General features: G+C 32.8%; 1 protein-coding gene across 1 annotated transcript in view; it reads right to left on the minus strand.

The window, feature by feature from the left end:
* Nucleotides 1-2,249: 2,249 nt before the first annotated feature.
* Nucleotides 2,250-18,016, minus strand: part of LOC145267096 (aspartate aminotransferase, cytoplasmic-like) — a 69,009-nt gene continuing 53,242 nt past the window's right edge. Inside the window, exons 9-10 of the mRNA XM_080123093.1 lie at nucleotides 10,050-10,211; nucleotides 2,250-2,366 (exon numbers count right to left, since the gene is read on the minus strand). Of these exons, the coding sequence (XP_079979219.1) occupies nucleotides 10,060-10,211 (152 nt within the window). The 3' untranslated portion in view covers nucleotides 2,250-2,366; nucleotides 10,050-10,059. The remainder of the gene's footprint in view (nucleotides 2,367-10,049; nucleotides 10,212-18,016) is intronic.

Raw genomic sequence — 18,016 nt, forward strand, 5'->3', positions numbered from 1 at the left:
TTCAAATGGAGCTCCTTATTTAACCTGATGAGGGGGGGGAAGACAAGGTAGCATGTTCTGATTCCGCCAATCGCCTTGTTTGTTTGGATGACCCATTTAATAAAAAAAAAAAAAGATTTTAAGTGATTCAAAGAAATACATGGTGTCCAAAAAGTGAAAAAAAAAAAAAAAAAAAAAAACGTCAAACACGGAAGAGATATTAAAAACGGTTTTATTAATTAAACAAAAGTAACAGTTCCAATGAACAAACCCTTCAAAAACGTCATTTTTCCAACAAAAAAAAAAAATCATTTTTTTAAATAACAAAATTACAATTGTAAGGCTTGCATAGTAATAGAAATTTGAAGACTTTTTTTTTTTTTAGTGTGCATGCTTCATACTGCAAACTTATCCTGATGAAGTCGTTCAATTAATATAGACAAAATATTAGCTACATTTGAGTTCTGTTGATCTACTTTTGAAAATTAATCGTTAAAATTTTGTCGGATTTTATCCAGCTCACTCGCATTCAAAACCAGTGAGATTAATCTATCCCTGACGATGAATCCAGAAGGATTGAAAAGTACTAGGACAAATATAAAATATAGTGATTATATCAGCCAGTTCCTGCCAGAAGTGAAGTCGTTATTTGAAAGTTGGAAAAGATCAAAAATAGATTATTCGACAAAATGCGTGTGTATATATATATATATATATATATATATATTAGTATATAAATATACGATATACACAGATATATGTGTGTGCATATATATGTATGTATGCCTTCACATAGATATAAGTAATAAATAAAATATACTTAGCCTTAGCAGTTTACTGCAGTTTCATTGTATCACCAACCATCAAGAGCATCTTCAACTAGCATCAATCAATTGGAGACAATTCTAATGATCAGTGAGACCATCAATCAATTGGAGACAATTCTAATGATCAGTGAGACCATGAAAATGCAGTAAACTCTTGCAGCTAAGTATATTTTATTATTCATATAGCGCTATCAAATAGAATAGCGAGCTCTTTATTTAAAATAAAAAAGAAAAAAAGAAAGCCTTCTATCTCTATTATGATTCTGTTCTGCTCAGATTCCGAGAGATTTGCTATATATATAATATATATATATATATCTTTTTTTGTAATATTTTTTCTTTAATTTTTTTTTATGTAAATACAGTCATATCTTGCTACGATGTGCAGACCATTTCAATCATATTAGATATCATCAGGCAAGAAAAATTAAGATACAAAAACTGAAAAGGTTCAAGTTCTTGCTCTTTTATGATTGAACCCTATCAATTATTTTCAATTTTTAGATATCTTCCCACCGGAAAACTATATATACATATATATATATATATATATATATATATATATATATATATATATATATGTATGACACATGTGTGCGTATATATATGTATGTATTATGATGATTCAACTAATTTTTCAGATCAACTTTCAAATAAACAACATACACAAAGGTATTATAATTGCATACAGCTGTTTCAAGAGAATGTTTCTTTTAAGCCATTTAAAACTGATCAGCACAGAACATAGATACCAGCAATTATGTGGTACTTTACTTCGAAGGCATAAAGTAAAATATGCAAGTCAATTTGTTCAAACTAAAAATCTGATGATTTCCTTTCGGAATGAAACAAGTGTAGCTTACTTGCCATACATATATTCTCATACTACTACTAAACTTTACTCATGTAGTGATAACTGTTGAAACTAATACTGAAAATATATTGACACAATATATCAACTTATAATATTACTTGTGCATGTACTTGTAATAATACAGGTGTATATATATATATATATTTAGTGGAGATGGTAATTAATAAAAACTGAAGAAAGTGCTCAATACTATTGTAGAGCAAATATGCGTTTTATTTTTTATTACCGTATCTTTCTGTTAAGTTACATTATTGTTTCGGCTATACGGCCGTTTTTTTGGCCGTCTGTAGCGTCCTCAGACTTTTACAGAAACCGTTTTCTGTAAAAGTCTGAGGACGCTACAGACGGCCAAAAAACGGCCGTGTAGCCGAAACAATAATGTAACTTAACAGAAAGATACGATGATAAAAATAAAACGTATATATATATATATATATATAGACAAATGTATTTAGATGAATCTATATTAATATGCAGTCAATAAATGAAAATGGTTTTACGATATCAATTTGTCCGCTGGGATTCGCCAACGTGTAATAAGCACTTGAATTTGAACTCAAACGATAGAATTTCTGCCTCATATTTAAAAAAAAAAATTTTTTTGTTTTTTTTCCTCTTCGTACAAACAGCAGCTCAGATGATTTTTTTTTTCTTGTCTTGGTAAAAATCAACAAAGTTCATTGAACCTGAAAAATAAAAAAATAAAAAATATAAGTAATATAAAGATACTAGCAAGCCGCCCGACGTTACCCGGTCATAAGATACGCTTAAATATGATATTTCAATTCATGCAGATTTCGTATTTATTATTATTGAGCCAATTCTTTATTGATTATTATATTAAACCTAATATATTGGAATGAGATCAAAACGAAATTATATATATATATATATATATATATATAACTACTTAATTTACTCACATAAAATTAATATACGAAAGTATAGATTTATGCGTAAACTTTAAGTATTTACTTCAACAGTGCTCAATACGTAGGTAGAGCTAGTTATTAATTTATAAAATATATATAGCGATTAAGCTACACTGAATATTCGGCGTTTCATCCACTCTAGGACTCTTCAGGCTTATGCGCGGAATATTCAGTGTAGTTTGTCGTTTTTATATGCGCATCTTTTATTGAAATTTTAGTAAGCCAATCAGCTTTCTAGTATCCACCGCGCCCTTCCTATCAGCCAATGAGAATGCATTTATCGGACAAAGGCCTATTGACCTCTGGTTGACCTGTTCCTTTGTGTGTGCTCTATTTAGCCTAGATATTTAGCTTCTTGATCTGATATATATATTGGTATATTTAGGCAGCATTTTTCATTCAAGCAAATATTATTGAGAATATGGAGACACTTTCCTTTATGATTTTTTTTTTCTTTTTTTTAAGTTTTCGATTTTCCATATATTCTTTTTTGTATCAAAATCAAAAATATTAATAAAAGTTCCAAAGTTGTTGCTGTCACGAGCGCTTTCAATTCGTCCACGAATCATCTTCAGGTGTTGAAGTAAAAGTGCGGTGAGACAAAAATTAGAATTAAAAGTGAAAACCAAAACATACAGTAAACGGTGTTAGGTGATGATAAGTTAAAAAAATATATAGAGTCGATGAAAGTCCGTCCGATACAAACTACGCAAGACATTTTAGAGCGTTACTGCTTTTCTCAAATGCGATATCATTTATAGTGGGTTGAAGGGTTCTAATATACGACGCTTCAACAATTTTTAATTTTTTAATATTATTTTCATGTTGTATAATTTTTATGTTGTCAACGAGGACCTTTCTAAGATTGGAGGGGGGGGGGGACAGTTATGATCTTTTATGGAACGTTTATATATAGCACTATGATTATTTAGATGCATGGTTATTCGCCGGGACAACGATGATGGTACATAGACAGACAGACAGACAGATTTCTCTACATAAGCTGCGCAACACTTTTTTCCTCTAACTAAATGCTAAAATGAAAAAAATGTCCAAGAATGGAGTACTGTTGCCACATCTGGGCAGGAGTTGCTAGAAGCCACTAACCCTGCCTTGACAGAGTTTAAGATAGACTTTGTAGCCAAGTGGGGGGGGGAGCTCTTTTCTCTTCCCTGCAACCTCTTTCCCACAGAAGAGACGTTGTGAGTCTGTCTCTTGCTTTATGATTATTTTCATGGCAAATGCTCATCTGAGCTCCAATGTATGGCCTCCCCCCACTTGCCAAACTTTCACAAAAAACACTCATCTAGCTGAAACCACTATCAATAATCTTTATCTGTGCCTAAAACCTAAACCCAGATTCCATGAACAAAGCTTCTTTCTGTGGAACTGTTCCATTTTCCTGCTTTCCAACTGACTACAATATGGTAATCTTCAAGTCTAATGTGAACAAGTTCTTGATGAGTCATCCACTTAAGTAATTCAATTTACCAAATTTTCACTATTAACGATTGTTACATTTTCCCCATTGGCTACTGTACACTCATTAACACTTATCCTCGAGTGGCCTCTGGGCTTTGATAAGTGGTAACTCCTTTGTCAAAAAAAAAAAAAAAAAAAAGTGTCAAAATCAAGATGGCTGCATCCAGTGAAAAAAAAAAAAAAAAAAAAATATGTAAAGAAGCCAAAACTATTTTCACTTTCATATTGGCAAAATAACATCTCACATTTTCTCGTTAATTTCGTTTTTGCACTTTTCTAGATCAGGAAATTACCAAGTGCGAAATTGAAATATGTTAGAATATTTGTTTTCCTTTTAAACAGCAATATTCAAAATATATACAAAAATCGATCGTCTGCTCGAAGAATCAGAATTGTAAAATAAACAAAAGAAACATAAATTATCAATTGATAATTTAGGTTTATTTCAATGCTGATTTTGGTGAGTTTATTATTCCTCTCCCAACGTCTATGATTTTCTAAGTACTTATTTTAGAAGGGTACTTTGGGCGGAAAGAAAAAAGATATTTTCAGAATTTTTGTATAGAGATTAGTTTCATGTAAAAATTTAAAGTAAAATGATATCTCATTTCTGGACCATTCTAATTTTATAAGAAAACTAACTAATGTTTTTACCACTAACCCTAAGTCTGAGTGACAAGGACATAAAATGATATTCAATACCCAAAAAAAAAAAAAAAAGTAGAACCTCCAGAAAAGAAACGGCATAATTTATCTGACACAGTAAAAAAAAAATGGTTCTCTGCTTTTAGATGCAAAAACGGTTTTAAAATGAGGAATCATTGTATGTTAAATTTATATGCGAAACTGATAAAAATTCTAAATTGCCTTCTTTTTTTTTGTTGTTTTTTTCTTTCTGTTAAATTTTTCAAGATATTCACACGTAATCGCCTAAAAATAGAATCTCAAATCTTTTGGGGAGAGAAGCAGACAAAGTTAACCTACAATAATGCCTTACAATAATTTTATCTGCAAAGTTCTGATATGAAACTTGTTTATCTATAATCTATATATATAAATCTATATATATAAAAGCGAAAATGTATGTATGTATGTTTGTGTGTCTGCTAAAAACTTTTGACCGATGGAACAAAAATTCACAAACTTGGTCTCAGATGAAAACCCCACCCTCCAGACGACAAATATCGAAAAATTGGCCCAAAAGGACCATCAGAAGTGCGTCAACTGATCGATTTTCTGCAGGGGGGCGGGGCAAAAAAATGACATTTTTATGTTAAACATTACATATTTTTAAATCGATTTATAACTGCCCAAAAAAAAAAAAAAAAAAAAAAAAAAAAAAAAAAAAAAAAAAAAAAAAAAAATCGGTAAAAATTTTTTTAACCCAAGCTAAACTATGAACTTCTACACTATGACAACGTTACCAAAGATATTAGCACGTTGCTAAAGATATTAGCACGTTAAAAATAGTTAGATACGATAGTTAAACGAAAAATAACAAGCCAAAAATGTGAAGTAAAAAAAAAAAATATGCTTACAAAAAATATTAACAATCAAAGTTTTTACAAAAAAAAAAAAAAAACAGCCAGACGCCATTTTCTTTTTTAGTAACACTCTTTAGAGTAAGGAAGACGAAGAGAGAGAGAGAGACGCAAACAGAGAGAGAGAGAGAGAGAGAAACGTTAACTTTTTCACCCCGAAATCAACAACGCATGCGTCAGATGACGTCATGACGTCGTGACCTGATTTACTTTAAATAGTTGAAAAACCGAACAAATTTCATATACGTCGCTTTAGCTCAGGTAGTTAAGGCCTTGATTCATTATCTAAATGTTCGAATCGTGGTGTGAGATGGTTTTTTTTTTTTTCGATTTTTTAAATTTAAATATTGAACCCTGTATTATTCAAGCCATTTTTCATGTAACGTTCGTTTTCCTGTTTTTTTTTTGTTTTTTTTGTTTACTTCACTTATTCTTAGCGACACTCCAAAACACCCTTTTTGAATTTAATTGTAGAATGTAAACTAAGAAATCCAATTTTTTTTTTTACAGAAATTTACAAAAATAATTAAAATTTTAATCAAATGTTCTGGATTTATCAAATAAGGGTTGGATATTATTTTAAATTTAAAATTTTTATGTGTGCAAGTTATTTACTTCAAATGCACATCTGTGCCTAAACCTAAACATAGATTCCATGAACAAAGCTTCTTTCTTAGAACTGCACGCCTGTGGAATTGTCTTCCGTTTTCCTGCTTTCCGGCTGACTACAATATGGTTGTGTTCAAGTCTAAGGTAAATAAGTTCTTGATGAGCCGTTCCATATAAGTTATTAAATTTACCAAATTTTCATTACTAATGATTACTATATTGACCAACTTCTACTGTACACTCTTTAACCCTTATCCTTGAGTGGCCTCTGGGCCTTGATAATGTGGTGATGCCTTTGTAAAAAAAAAAAAAAAAAAAAAAACACTTGAATATATTTATTTTTACACGGTCACGATATCAACAGTATATAACTACTGAAAAGAATGAACCACCAATGAAAAAAGATGGGCTCTGCATTCTAATTTGATTGACAATCTTTGCCAGTTAAATTAAAACATGAAAAAAAGCAAAATCTGGCAAAAAGTAAAACTATAATGTGCAGAGTATTTGGAAAAGAAACAGAAAAGCTTGTGAAATGTTCAATTATAAATTTAAAAAATACCAGAAGAAAATGGAACACACTTCATGTAAATGAAAAAAAAAAAAAAACTCAAGATTGTATAGCAATCAATGAGTAGTATAATAATTCTTAGTACTTGAAGCAACCAAGCAAAACTGGTAAAAAATTTAAGGTTTTTGTAAAATTCATTCACAACCGAAAAAGTGAAATCAAGAAAATAATGAGACTGAAAAGAAAAAAAACTTTGTCAAGCAGATACAAGAAATGAATGAGGTATATATATATATATATATATATATATATATATATATATATATATATATATACACACACTCATATAAAACAAGATATTTAAGACAAAAATTGATTAAAAATTTCCTCAATTGTGTTAAGTAGTCTTAAAATGAGGTCAAGGTGACCTTGACTATGTGAATAACATTCCAATGTCTTCTCTTGTTGAGTTGAAAAGAGTACTCTATGAGGAAACACATACACCAACACCAATCGAAAGAGACTAATCACAAAATTATACAGACTTACCATCACAACAGTAAACAATTCATGCACACTCAAATTCAAATCCTCTATCTATGAATCAGAGAAACACTCTTAGATAAGTTACATCTTCTGTGTTATGGCCACCAGACACAAATTTGCAAAAGGCTGAAAAGACAGTACTCCATATTTTATATATCTTTCTTGCATGGATAGTTAGTGTATCTGAAGTGTTAGGCACAGAAAAAATAGTGGATATGTTTGCATCTGTCCATAGAGAGCGTTTGTCTATTTCACAAGACATTATATTTTTAGCTTCTAATAGATGGACATTGATAGAAAAACATTTGGTTTGGTTGTACACCATCTGTCTAGATCTGCACAATTGATTGGTCTGTTAAATGTTTGGAACATTGTGCTTTTAATGCAGTTTTAAATTACATTGCAGTGCAAACTGACAGTGTTCTACGACAAAGACATATAGGCAGGCAGATACATAAAAGACAAGGCCATCAAGCCAGATATAGTAATATGGAACAAGCCCGAAATTACTGCACTCATTATCGACGTCACAGTTCCAAACGACTTTGGCCTTAATAGAGCAGAATGGGAAAAGATAACAAAATATCAGGACCTAAAAAATGATCTAAAAGCAACATGGTCTCTGAAAGTAATAAACATTATACCAGTTGTGACAGGAGCAACTGGCCTAATAAAAAAGAACCTTCCTAAATACTTAGAAGCAATCCCTGGAAAACCAAGCTGTAAGGAAATACAGATAGCACCCATAAAAGGAACAGTGTCTATTCTTAAAAGAGCTTTCGGATATAAATTTAAACTGTAATAGAATCAAGTGTTAGCCCCAGGAAGGAGCCCCTTGATCGCTTCAAACTAACAAAAGTAAAATTTAAAAAAAAAAAATAAAAAATCGAGAGGAATCGTGAAAAAAAATATCTTCCATCCAGACAATTTTGATATGCAACAATAATGATTTGGGTGAGGAAACGTTTTCTGGACATGAAACGACCCACAATAGAAGTGGTTATAATTATACAAAACAATGTATGTCCTATATCAATTACACAATGTTCCTCTGACATTTCAGCTTCATCTCTGAAAAGAACAAGGAAAAAACATTGACGCTACAAGAAATTCTAATTAGCCTTCGTGCAAATCCAGATGCCCATCTCCCTGATTGTTGTGGTAGGAAATTAAGTTCCAGGGAGTTTAATGGATTTAATAAAATGCTTCACCAAATGTAAACAAGTTAATGTAAAGACGTAAACATTAGTGCATGTCTACAAAACAAAATACAATGCACAGATATGTGTAAATGTTGTGAAATTATTGGAAATGATGCTGTAAAAAAAAAAAAAAAAAAAAAAAAAAAAAAGACACTGATGATGAAGTGACAAAACAAATAAAACTACATATGATCTTATTTTGTTGGTCCCCCGACATAAAGAGGGTGGACCTGTAAATTCACCCTTGTCCGTTCGTCTGTCCGCACTTTTCTCAATAACTATGACTTGGAAATTTTTGAAATTTTGCACAAACATTAAACATGATATGAGTAATTAAAAGTAACGGAACAGATTTTCCGGGAAAACTCCGCTTGCCCCCCCCCCCCCCCCCCCCGGGTGCCTTTCGGGTTAAAATAGCTAAAATTGACACTTTTGTGCTTACTAAAAAAAAAAAAAAAAAAAAATTGATGCCTTGGATTTTATAAAACTTTCTGAAAAATTGTAACTGATTTCTATATAATTTTGTTTGTCTATACTTCGCAATAACTCTTGGGTGTGCCCCAGGAGCTCTTTTAGGGCTAATGAAAACACTCCATTTTGGGGACTATTTTACTATATTTGTCCCAAATTTTCTGTTTATGTCAATTTAGCAGTTTTGCATGGTGCTGAACTCAAATTTAAATATGTTAAGGCCTTGGGGACTTTCGGGGCAAAATGGGGAGGAGGGGGCAAATGATGGACTTAGTCATTTCTTTTTATGCATGATGCAGAACTCAAATTTACACATGTTAAGGCTTAAAACTGCACCGTTTGTCCATTTTCACCAGATTTGGACGTACCCTGGGGACTTTGGGGGTTAAAGAGAGGGGCAAATATTGACCTCAGTCATATTTTTTTATGCTTCGTTCACTGTGCACTCATGAGAGACCATGCATGCTTCACTTGCTTTTTTATTTTAAGTAAACCGTCACAGATGATGGTTTCATGTTTATCAATAAGATTGTTTAAAGCTTACGTTCTTATTTGTAACTTGAAGAATAAAAATAGAAATATATAAGCTAAATTTCTTTGCAATAAAAGTTGACAATTGTTGTACACTAGCAGTTCAGCCCAGCTTTGCTCGGGCCCTATGTACTGTTCATAATTTTATGTGCATATGTATATATTAAAAAGTTTGACTCGTGTCTAGGAAACCTACATCTTAAATTACAAGTGTTTAGACTCAAAATTGGCGGAGGAGTTTGGTAGAGTCTTTTTTAAATAGGATGTTTTGCAGTTATTAATTGGGTTGGTTGGTTGTTTTATGGCATATCAACACTTTTCGGGTTATTTAATGCTGAATCCAGTTATTTTGAAGAAAATTTTTTTAATAGAATATATTTTTTTTTTCAACTCGGTTTCTATTTAACCCATAGTTGAGACCCTAACAGGTACTACCACTCTGGGTCAGAGTGAACCTGGGAGCAACGGCCTCACCATCGGATATAGTTTATGGTCATATCCAGGACCATTATTATTTGGGAGAAAGATTCTGGTTTGTTCTTACCTTTTAGTTTTTAAGCTTGATCGGACGGAATAGTGACAACCGCTTCATGGATCGCCTTAGCAACATAATCGAGATTTCCGTGGTTGAGTCCGCACATATTGATTCTACCTTGCTTGATTAAATAAATGTGGTAATTCTTCACTAGAAAGTCCACTTGACTCGCTGGAAAAGAAAAAAGAAAATTAATTATTATCAAAAAAAATTAGGTTTCATTAAAAAAAATATATATATTTTTCAATAGTTTTGCATTTTATTTTTTTTCTTAATAGCTTTCTTTTTTTTTCCTGAAAAAAAAAAAATAAATAAATAAATAAAAATAAAATAAATAAAATAAAATAGGCGCTTTAAAATTTCATATATGGTTTTACCTCCACCCACCCTTACAAAATTTCTTTTTATTTTTTGTCAAAAAATTTAGCTTTCCTTTTTCTTCAAAAGTTTTTTTTCCCTCAAAAAATAGCTTTTTCTTCAAAACAGCTTTTTTCTCTTCAAAACAGCTTTTTTCTACAAAACAGTTTTCTTTTTTTTCTTCAAAACATCTTTTTTCTTAAAAAAAAATTAGCTTTCTTTTTTCTTCAAAAAAAATAAAAAATAAAAAAAATAAAAATTTCTTACAAAAAAAATTAACTTTCTTTTTGTCTTCAAAAGTCTAAGTTTTCTTTTTTAAATTTAGCTTTTTTTTTTAAGTTTTTTTTTTAAAGTTTTTTTTAAGTTTTTTTTTTTTTTAAGTTTTGCTATTTTTATAAAAAATGTAATTCTTTTTATAAATATTTTGCTTTTTGGCAATAATAATTTTTAGATTTATTTTATTTTTAATTTAGCCTTCTTACAAAATTTTTTTTATTTAAATAACAAAAGACTAAAAATCGTTGAATAGAGAAAGTAAAAACGTAAAAATATAATGGCTTTAAAATTATCAATTGTCAATTGCTGAAAAGAATGCCACGTCCACACAGTAACAAAAATGTCTTGTTAACTAGTTTTACAAGTCATTCCTGTATCAACCTTTAGAATTTGTGGTAAGAACACAAAAAGGTCAGTTGTAGGAAAAAGATCAGAACAAAAGCTGTTGCAGTTTGAATTATTCCTGAAACATGTTTTCATTTCTTCGACCGTACAAATCTATTGTATTAGTAAAGGTCATTGTTCTCAAAACACAAAATATTCAACAACAGTAAAAGTTACAATCTATATATCTATAAAAGTGAGAATGTGTGTGTGTGTGAATACATTTCTCAACCTATATACTCAACAAATCTGATCTACAGCCTTGAACTTTAATATATAGGGTATTCAGTCACATACAGCTAGTCTCAAAGGATTCTACACTTTCATGAATCAATTTCTGCCACTTCTATCTAAAGCCATTTATTCCCATTGGTCCACAGATATTCCCTGTATGTATGTATGTCTTGCAAAAACTTTCAACAGCGGCGACGGATTTTCATGAGATTGGTATCATTTTGAAGTTTGATCCTTCAAAAGACAAATATCGAAAAATTGGCCAAACACATTAATTCCTTCACTCTCAACTGGGCACGTTTCTATAGGGAGGGGTTGCTTTTTTCGCTGATATTTTCTAGTCATGGCCTCTTTTCGATTGTCTAGCCTTAATTTAAACCTATGTCACTTCCAGTTTGGCAATGAATGCAACAGCTAATGCATTACAAATTTTTTTTTTTTTTTTTACTTTCTTTTCCCCTTCACAGTACGGGTTCGAGTCTGCCTACATACTACCACTTTGTTTTTTTTTTTGCGCTCGCAATTTTCCTTGTTTTTTTTTTTTGCTCAACCAACACCCCTCCACTTTCTTTTCCGCCTTCGCGTCACGGCCTGCCTGCCTACTACAACTTTTTTTTTTTTTTGCCCAACACACACCTCCAAACGCTCGGGAACACCAGGCATCCAGACTAGTTTTTTTTTTATAAAATATTTGCATCTTATTTTGTCTGTTTCTTTAACATTTCAAATTTTCTTAAAGACGTTTCTAACTACCCCCCCCCTCAAATCTCAGAGTTTTTATTAGTTTGAAATTATTTTTAAACTTATTATAATCAGAGGTTTGGTCTTTAATTAAGTACCATGCAATAAGATATACTTATTTTATTATTTAATTATTTTATTCATAACTTTATTTAAAATAAGATAATTTTTTTTTTTATTTAAGAAAAAAAAAAAAAAAAAAAAATCTAGGATTATTTGTTTGAACATAAAGGCTAACAGTTAGATATACCTACAAAAATAGTTATTTCCCTTGGCCCAAAGAAAGCGGAGTGATAACACTTGGATACGAACGAGTCAGTCATGAAAGTTTAAGAGGTAAACAAACCTTAAACATTACAGACTTTAAAATCATCACACATCTAGCAGCTTCTACATTACCATTTAATCTGTAAGTTGTTAAATCTGTTAACGGTTATACTTAGTCCATTAATCATTTTTGAGTGGTCATTAAACCAATGACATATCAGACATAACAGATTTTGTAAGTGTTGTGGTGGCAACCACTTATTTGCATATGCGAATAACATAACACTATAAATGGCAAGCCTAGGTTGGCCTTGGTGTGTCTTACTCAAATGCCACCAGAAGTGACGCCGAAGAGCGTACATGTCCTCCCACCAAGACTCTCTGACTCGACACCGTCATTTGTACATGTTGTAAATATACCTTTTCTTTAATACACTTATTATTGCGTTATCTTGTTGTTTGCGTCTTCATTGTATTTCCTTACTAATTATTGTTCAACCTTGCAACCACAACAGTTGGCGACGAGATATGAAGCGTCAAATATAACAGTTTGACAAAGAACTATTTAAAAAAAAAAAGTACAACGCAAAGGTTGACCATTTTTTTTAAGGAATGCAAAGTGTTGACGAGCAAACGGATTTTACGCTAAAGAGAAGTTTCAACTCAAGTGAAAAAAAAACAAAAACTCTAACGTGGCAAAAGCGACAATTTATGCCGTTTTCTGGGAATCCGACTTGCAAACGAATGTAAAAGTGAATTTTTGTTTTGTCGCTACACGACAAATCTTACTAAAGGACCAACTTGCAAACGAAAAGCGAATTTTGTTCTGTCGCAAAAACGACAGGTCAGACCCGTATTACGAAAAGCAAGGAAGTAACCTACGAAAAAAGTTCACCAGTGGATTCTAATTACTGTTCTCCGTAAACAAAACAACAACTAAAGGACTTTTTAATTAATGTTTTGGTTGACGTCGGTACTAAAAGGAAATACCACAGCTAAAACTAAAATTCAAGGAAAGGATTTTTTTTTTTTGAAGTTGTCACTGAATAACGGATAATACAGTAAAACGTCACGGAAAAAAAGGTAATCTCAATTTAAGAGGTATTTTAATTACTAAAATACTAGAGAAAAAAAAAACTCAAAGAACTAAATGTACTGCATACATTTATTCAATTGTGACTCGATTAAAAAAAAAAAAAAAAAAAAAAAAAAAAAAAAACTTTTATTTTGTGGAAAGAGTTACTTATTAGTAAGTGCCTGAAAACGGAAAGTCAATTCCATTTCGTGATTCCAGATAAACCTGTTTTATTTTTTTTTTGCAGCGTGACTCGCAAAAAGAATATATTATTGCAAGCAGCGATATTATTATTGAAAACAGGAGCTTACAGCAATTTGTTTTTTGTTGTAACCCAAACCGGTGTATATTGTACATGGTACAATATTTTTTTTTAACTACACACTAAAAAAAAAACAAACATGGAAGACTTATCAAAAATGTTCATGCAATTTTTACAAGCACAGGCTGAGCGGGATGAACGCAGACAAGCTACACAAAACGAGTTTTTGCAAACACAAATACAGGCACAGGCTGACCACGAGGAAAAGAGAGAGGACAGATTATTGAAATGGCAGCAGGAACAAGAAGAAAAGCAGAAAATGGCACAATTAAAGCAGAAAAAACTGCAATTGGAACAGGAAGAAAGGCATAAGAAACTACAATTGGAATATGAAGAAAGACAAGGTGAACGTTTTGCTAAAACACTGGAACTACTAAAGAGTAATCGAGAAAATGTCGATAGTGTTAATTTCTCATACAACTATTTTTAATAGCATGGACACATTTCATTATGTGCCTGAATTTTGAAGCATACTACACAAGATACGAGGATGTTTTTCAACTGGACTGTAAAAATTGGCCAAATAGTCAGAAAGTGAGCCTCTTACTCAGAAAATTGGGTACATCAGAACACAGCAAATTCGTAGATTACATATTACCTAAAAAAAACTGCGGAATTAGAGTTCATGGAAGCTGTAAAATTACTAAAAGAATTATTTAATCCAAATATATCTCTTTTTCATAAAAGATGGCTGTGCATGAATCTAAGAAAGATGGACAACCAAGATTATTTGACATACGCATCAGTTGTCAATAAAAACTGCGATAATTTTAAGCTTGCAGAACTAACGGTAGAAGATTTTAAATGTCTAATCTTCGCTCAAGGGTTAGTTTCCACGAAAAATGCAGAAATACGCAGACGAGTGTTGTCTAAGCTGGAATCTGAGCAAGATTTAACCCTCCAGAAACTAGCAGAGGACTGTGAAAGGGCCATTACACTAAAAAAGGATTCAAAAAATATAGAAGAATCCGGAGTGGCATATGTAAGAAAAGTTAGAAAACCATACGCACCAACCAAGAACTTTACAAAGAAAAGCAATGGAACGGGATATTCCAAAGATAATAACCATAAATATAGTACAGAATATAACAAGCCTCTTCCTAGATATAACTGTAAGAGATGTGCAGAAAAGCATTGGGAATCAGATTGTCCTTATAAGAAGAAAAAATGCTACATTTGTAAGAAGGTGGGACACAAAAGCGATTTGTAAGAAGGTGGGACACAAAAGCGATTGCTGCAGATATAAAGATTACACCAGAAAGAGAGTACAGCAAACAAAATCAAATACAAAATTAGACAAAGATCGGCGAAAATACGTAAAAGTGGAAATATTTAAAACATCAATAAAGTTACAACTCGACTCCGGCTCCGATGTTTCTATAATAAACCTGAATACGTGGAAAAAGTTGGGAAAACCGGCCATGATGAAAACTAGTAAAGCAGCCCGGACGGTAACTGGTGGTGATATAAAATTTGAAGGAGAAGTTGTCCTCCCGATAAAATTGAAAGGGATTTCGAAGAAATTAAAAATATTCGTACTAAAAAATAGTGAAAATCTGTTTGGAATAGATTTAATTGAGAAATTCGGACTATGGGATAAGCCAATCAATACATTCTGTAAAAAATTAGAATGTTCTTCAACAACAGTAAATATAAAAGACAATTTAAAAGAATTATTTCCTGAGGCATTCACGACTAACTTAGGTCGCTGCAATAAATTCAAGGCCTCGTTTGAACTTAAAGAAAACGCCAGCCCAATTTTTAGAAAAAAGCGAAATGTTCCGTTTGCTGGGTTGGAAAAGATTGATAAAGAATTAAATAGATTGGAACAGACGGGAATTCTATCAAAAATAGAACACAACGAGTGGGCAGCCCCCACCGTATACGTAAAGAAAAAGAATGACGAAGTTAGAGTGTGCGCAGACTTTTCGACCGGGGTCAACTCCCTATTAAAAGATCACCATTACCCCCTACCAAGCCCAGAGGAAATATTCACGAAGTTGAATGGAGGTAATATCTTCTTCAAGATAGACTTGAGCGACGCGTATTTGTAAATACCGGTCGAGGAGAATTGCTCAAAAATACTATGCATCAATACGCATAAGGGATTATACAAATACAACCGATTGCCTTCTGGCATCAAAGTAGCGCCTGCCATCTTTCAGCAAGCGATGGACACCATGCTAAGTGGTATTGAGTGCGCATGTGCATACCTGGACGACATTGTTGTCAGGAGCAAATCCCTAGAAGAACATAAGGAACATTTGAAACAAGTATTTACTCGAATACAAGAATTCGGCTTTAAAGTAAAAGAAAGTAAATGTGACTTTTGTATGAGCGAGATTAAGTATCTTGGACACATAATAAACAAACATGGACGACGCCCAGACCCAGACAGATCTGCGGCAATAAAAAATATGCCAGCACCCGATAATGTAACAACCTTGCAGAGTTTCTTAGGACTCGCAAATTATTATCAATCTTTTATTGAAGGAATGCATAACTTGCGAGCCCCCTTAAATAATCTGCTTAAAAAGGATACACCGTGGAACTGGACGCAAGAATGTCAAACCGCTTTTGACAAAATAAAGAGCGCACTAACATCCGAATTATTCTTAACGCACTTTGACACAAACTTAAAAATAGTCGTCGCTAGTGACGCTAGCTCCTACGGCTTAGGAGCATGCATCCAACATATTATGCCGGATGGGTCTAGAAAACCAATAGCGCACGCTTCGAGAACGCTGATACCAGCCGAAAGGGCATATTCACAAATCGAAAAAGAAGCGTTGAGCATAATCTTTGCCGTGACTAAATTTCACCGATATTTATATGGTAGACAATTCATACTTGAAACCGACCATAAACCGTTAGTCACGATCTATAGATCAAAAAAAGGATTGCCGGTATACACCGCAAATAGATTGCTGCGCTGGGGTACAATACTACTTAATTACGATTTCCAGCTACAACATCTAGCATCAAAAAAGATTTGCCATGCGGATGGACTGTCAAGACTGATACCACAGAAACACAATCTGGAAGAATCAGTCATTGCAGCAATTCGGACAAATGTTGAAGTAAAAATATGGTAGCAAACATCATTAAGGAACTACCCGTAACTTTGTCGGACATTAAAAGGGAAGCTGAGAAAGACGAATATATAAAGGACATAAAAGAGAAAATTATAACGGACACAAAGGTGCAGGAAGTTTTCTCCATATGTGACGATGTGTTACTGTACAGCGAGAGAGTGGTAATACCCAAAACATTGCAGAATAGGATGTTAAGAGATTTCCACACAGGACATCCGGGGATAAATCGAATGAAGTCGTTAATGAGAAGCTACGTGTACTGGCGTAACATGGACACTGACATAGCGACAACAATTGATAAATGTAAAGGATGCCAGTTAGCGGCAAAATCTCCACCTATAGTACACAAACCTTGGCCGAAAACCGACCAACCATGGTCGAGAATCCACATGGACTTCTCTGGTCCAGTAGGTGAAAACTATTATTTAATTGTAGTGGATAGTTTCACAAAATGGCCGGAGGTAATGCGTTGCAGGAATCCAACAACGAACAACTCAATAGGGTTCCTACACGAGTTGTTTGCAAGATTCGGTGTACCAGACACACTGGTCACTGACAATGGAACGCAGTTCACATCCGCAGAGTTTAAGGAATTTTGCGACACGTTCCGAGTGAAGCACATCACGACTCCGCCGTATCATCCAAGGTCGAACGGCCTCGCGGAAAGGTTCGTGGACACGCTAAAACGAGCGTTAAAGAAATCCATTGGAACACCAACAGAAAAAGCTTTGCAACAATTCTTGCAAGTATATAGGATTACACCACATCCTAGTACACCATCAAACATATCACCAGCTGATCTAATGTTTGCCAGAAAGGTAAAATCAGCGTTTGACAAACTATTGCCAAGGCAGGCAATTATCCGAAACACTACACACACGAGAAGAAAGAAATATAACTCGGGAGATCGAGTATATTTTAAGTGCTACAGAAATAACACATCTTACTGGGAATGTGGAGTAGTGGATAAACGCATTGGTGATTGTACATACATGATTAAAGGTCCACAGAATATACATAAAAGGCACCTAAATCAGATAAAAAAACGTCATATCCAAGATGATGATACGACAACAGCCGAAGAGGAGGACACCATAGATATCATATACGAATCTTTTAATTTGGAACCGCCTCAAAATGCACCTGAACCCCGAAGATCAGGTAGGAAAAGAAAAGTGAATGAACCATTAATGGTAAACCCAAAAAGAAAAAGATATTGAAATCT

The sequence above is a fragment of the Euprymna scolopes genome, chromosome 42 (assembly GCF_053919585.1).
Source record: "Euprymna scolopes isolate OS-2025 chromosome 42, ASM5391958v1, whole genome shotgun sequence".
Taxonomy (NCBI): domain Eukaryota; kingdom Metazoa; phylum Mollusca; class Cephalopoda; order Sepiida; family Sepiolidae; genus Euprymna; species Euprymna scolopes.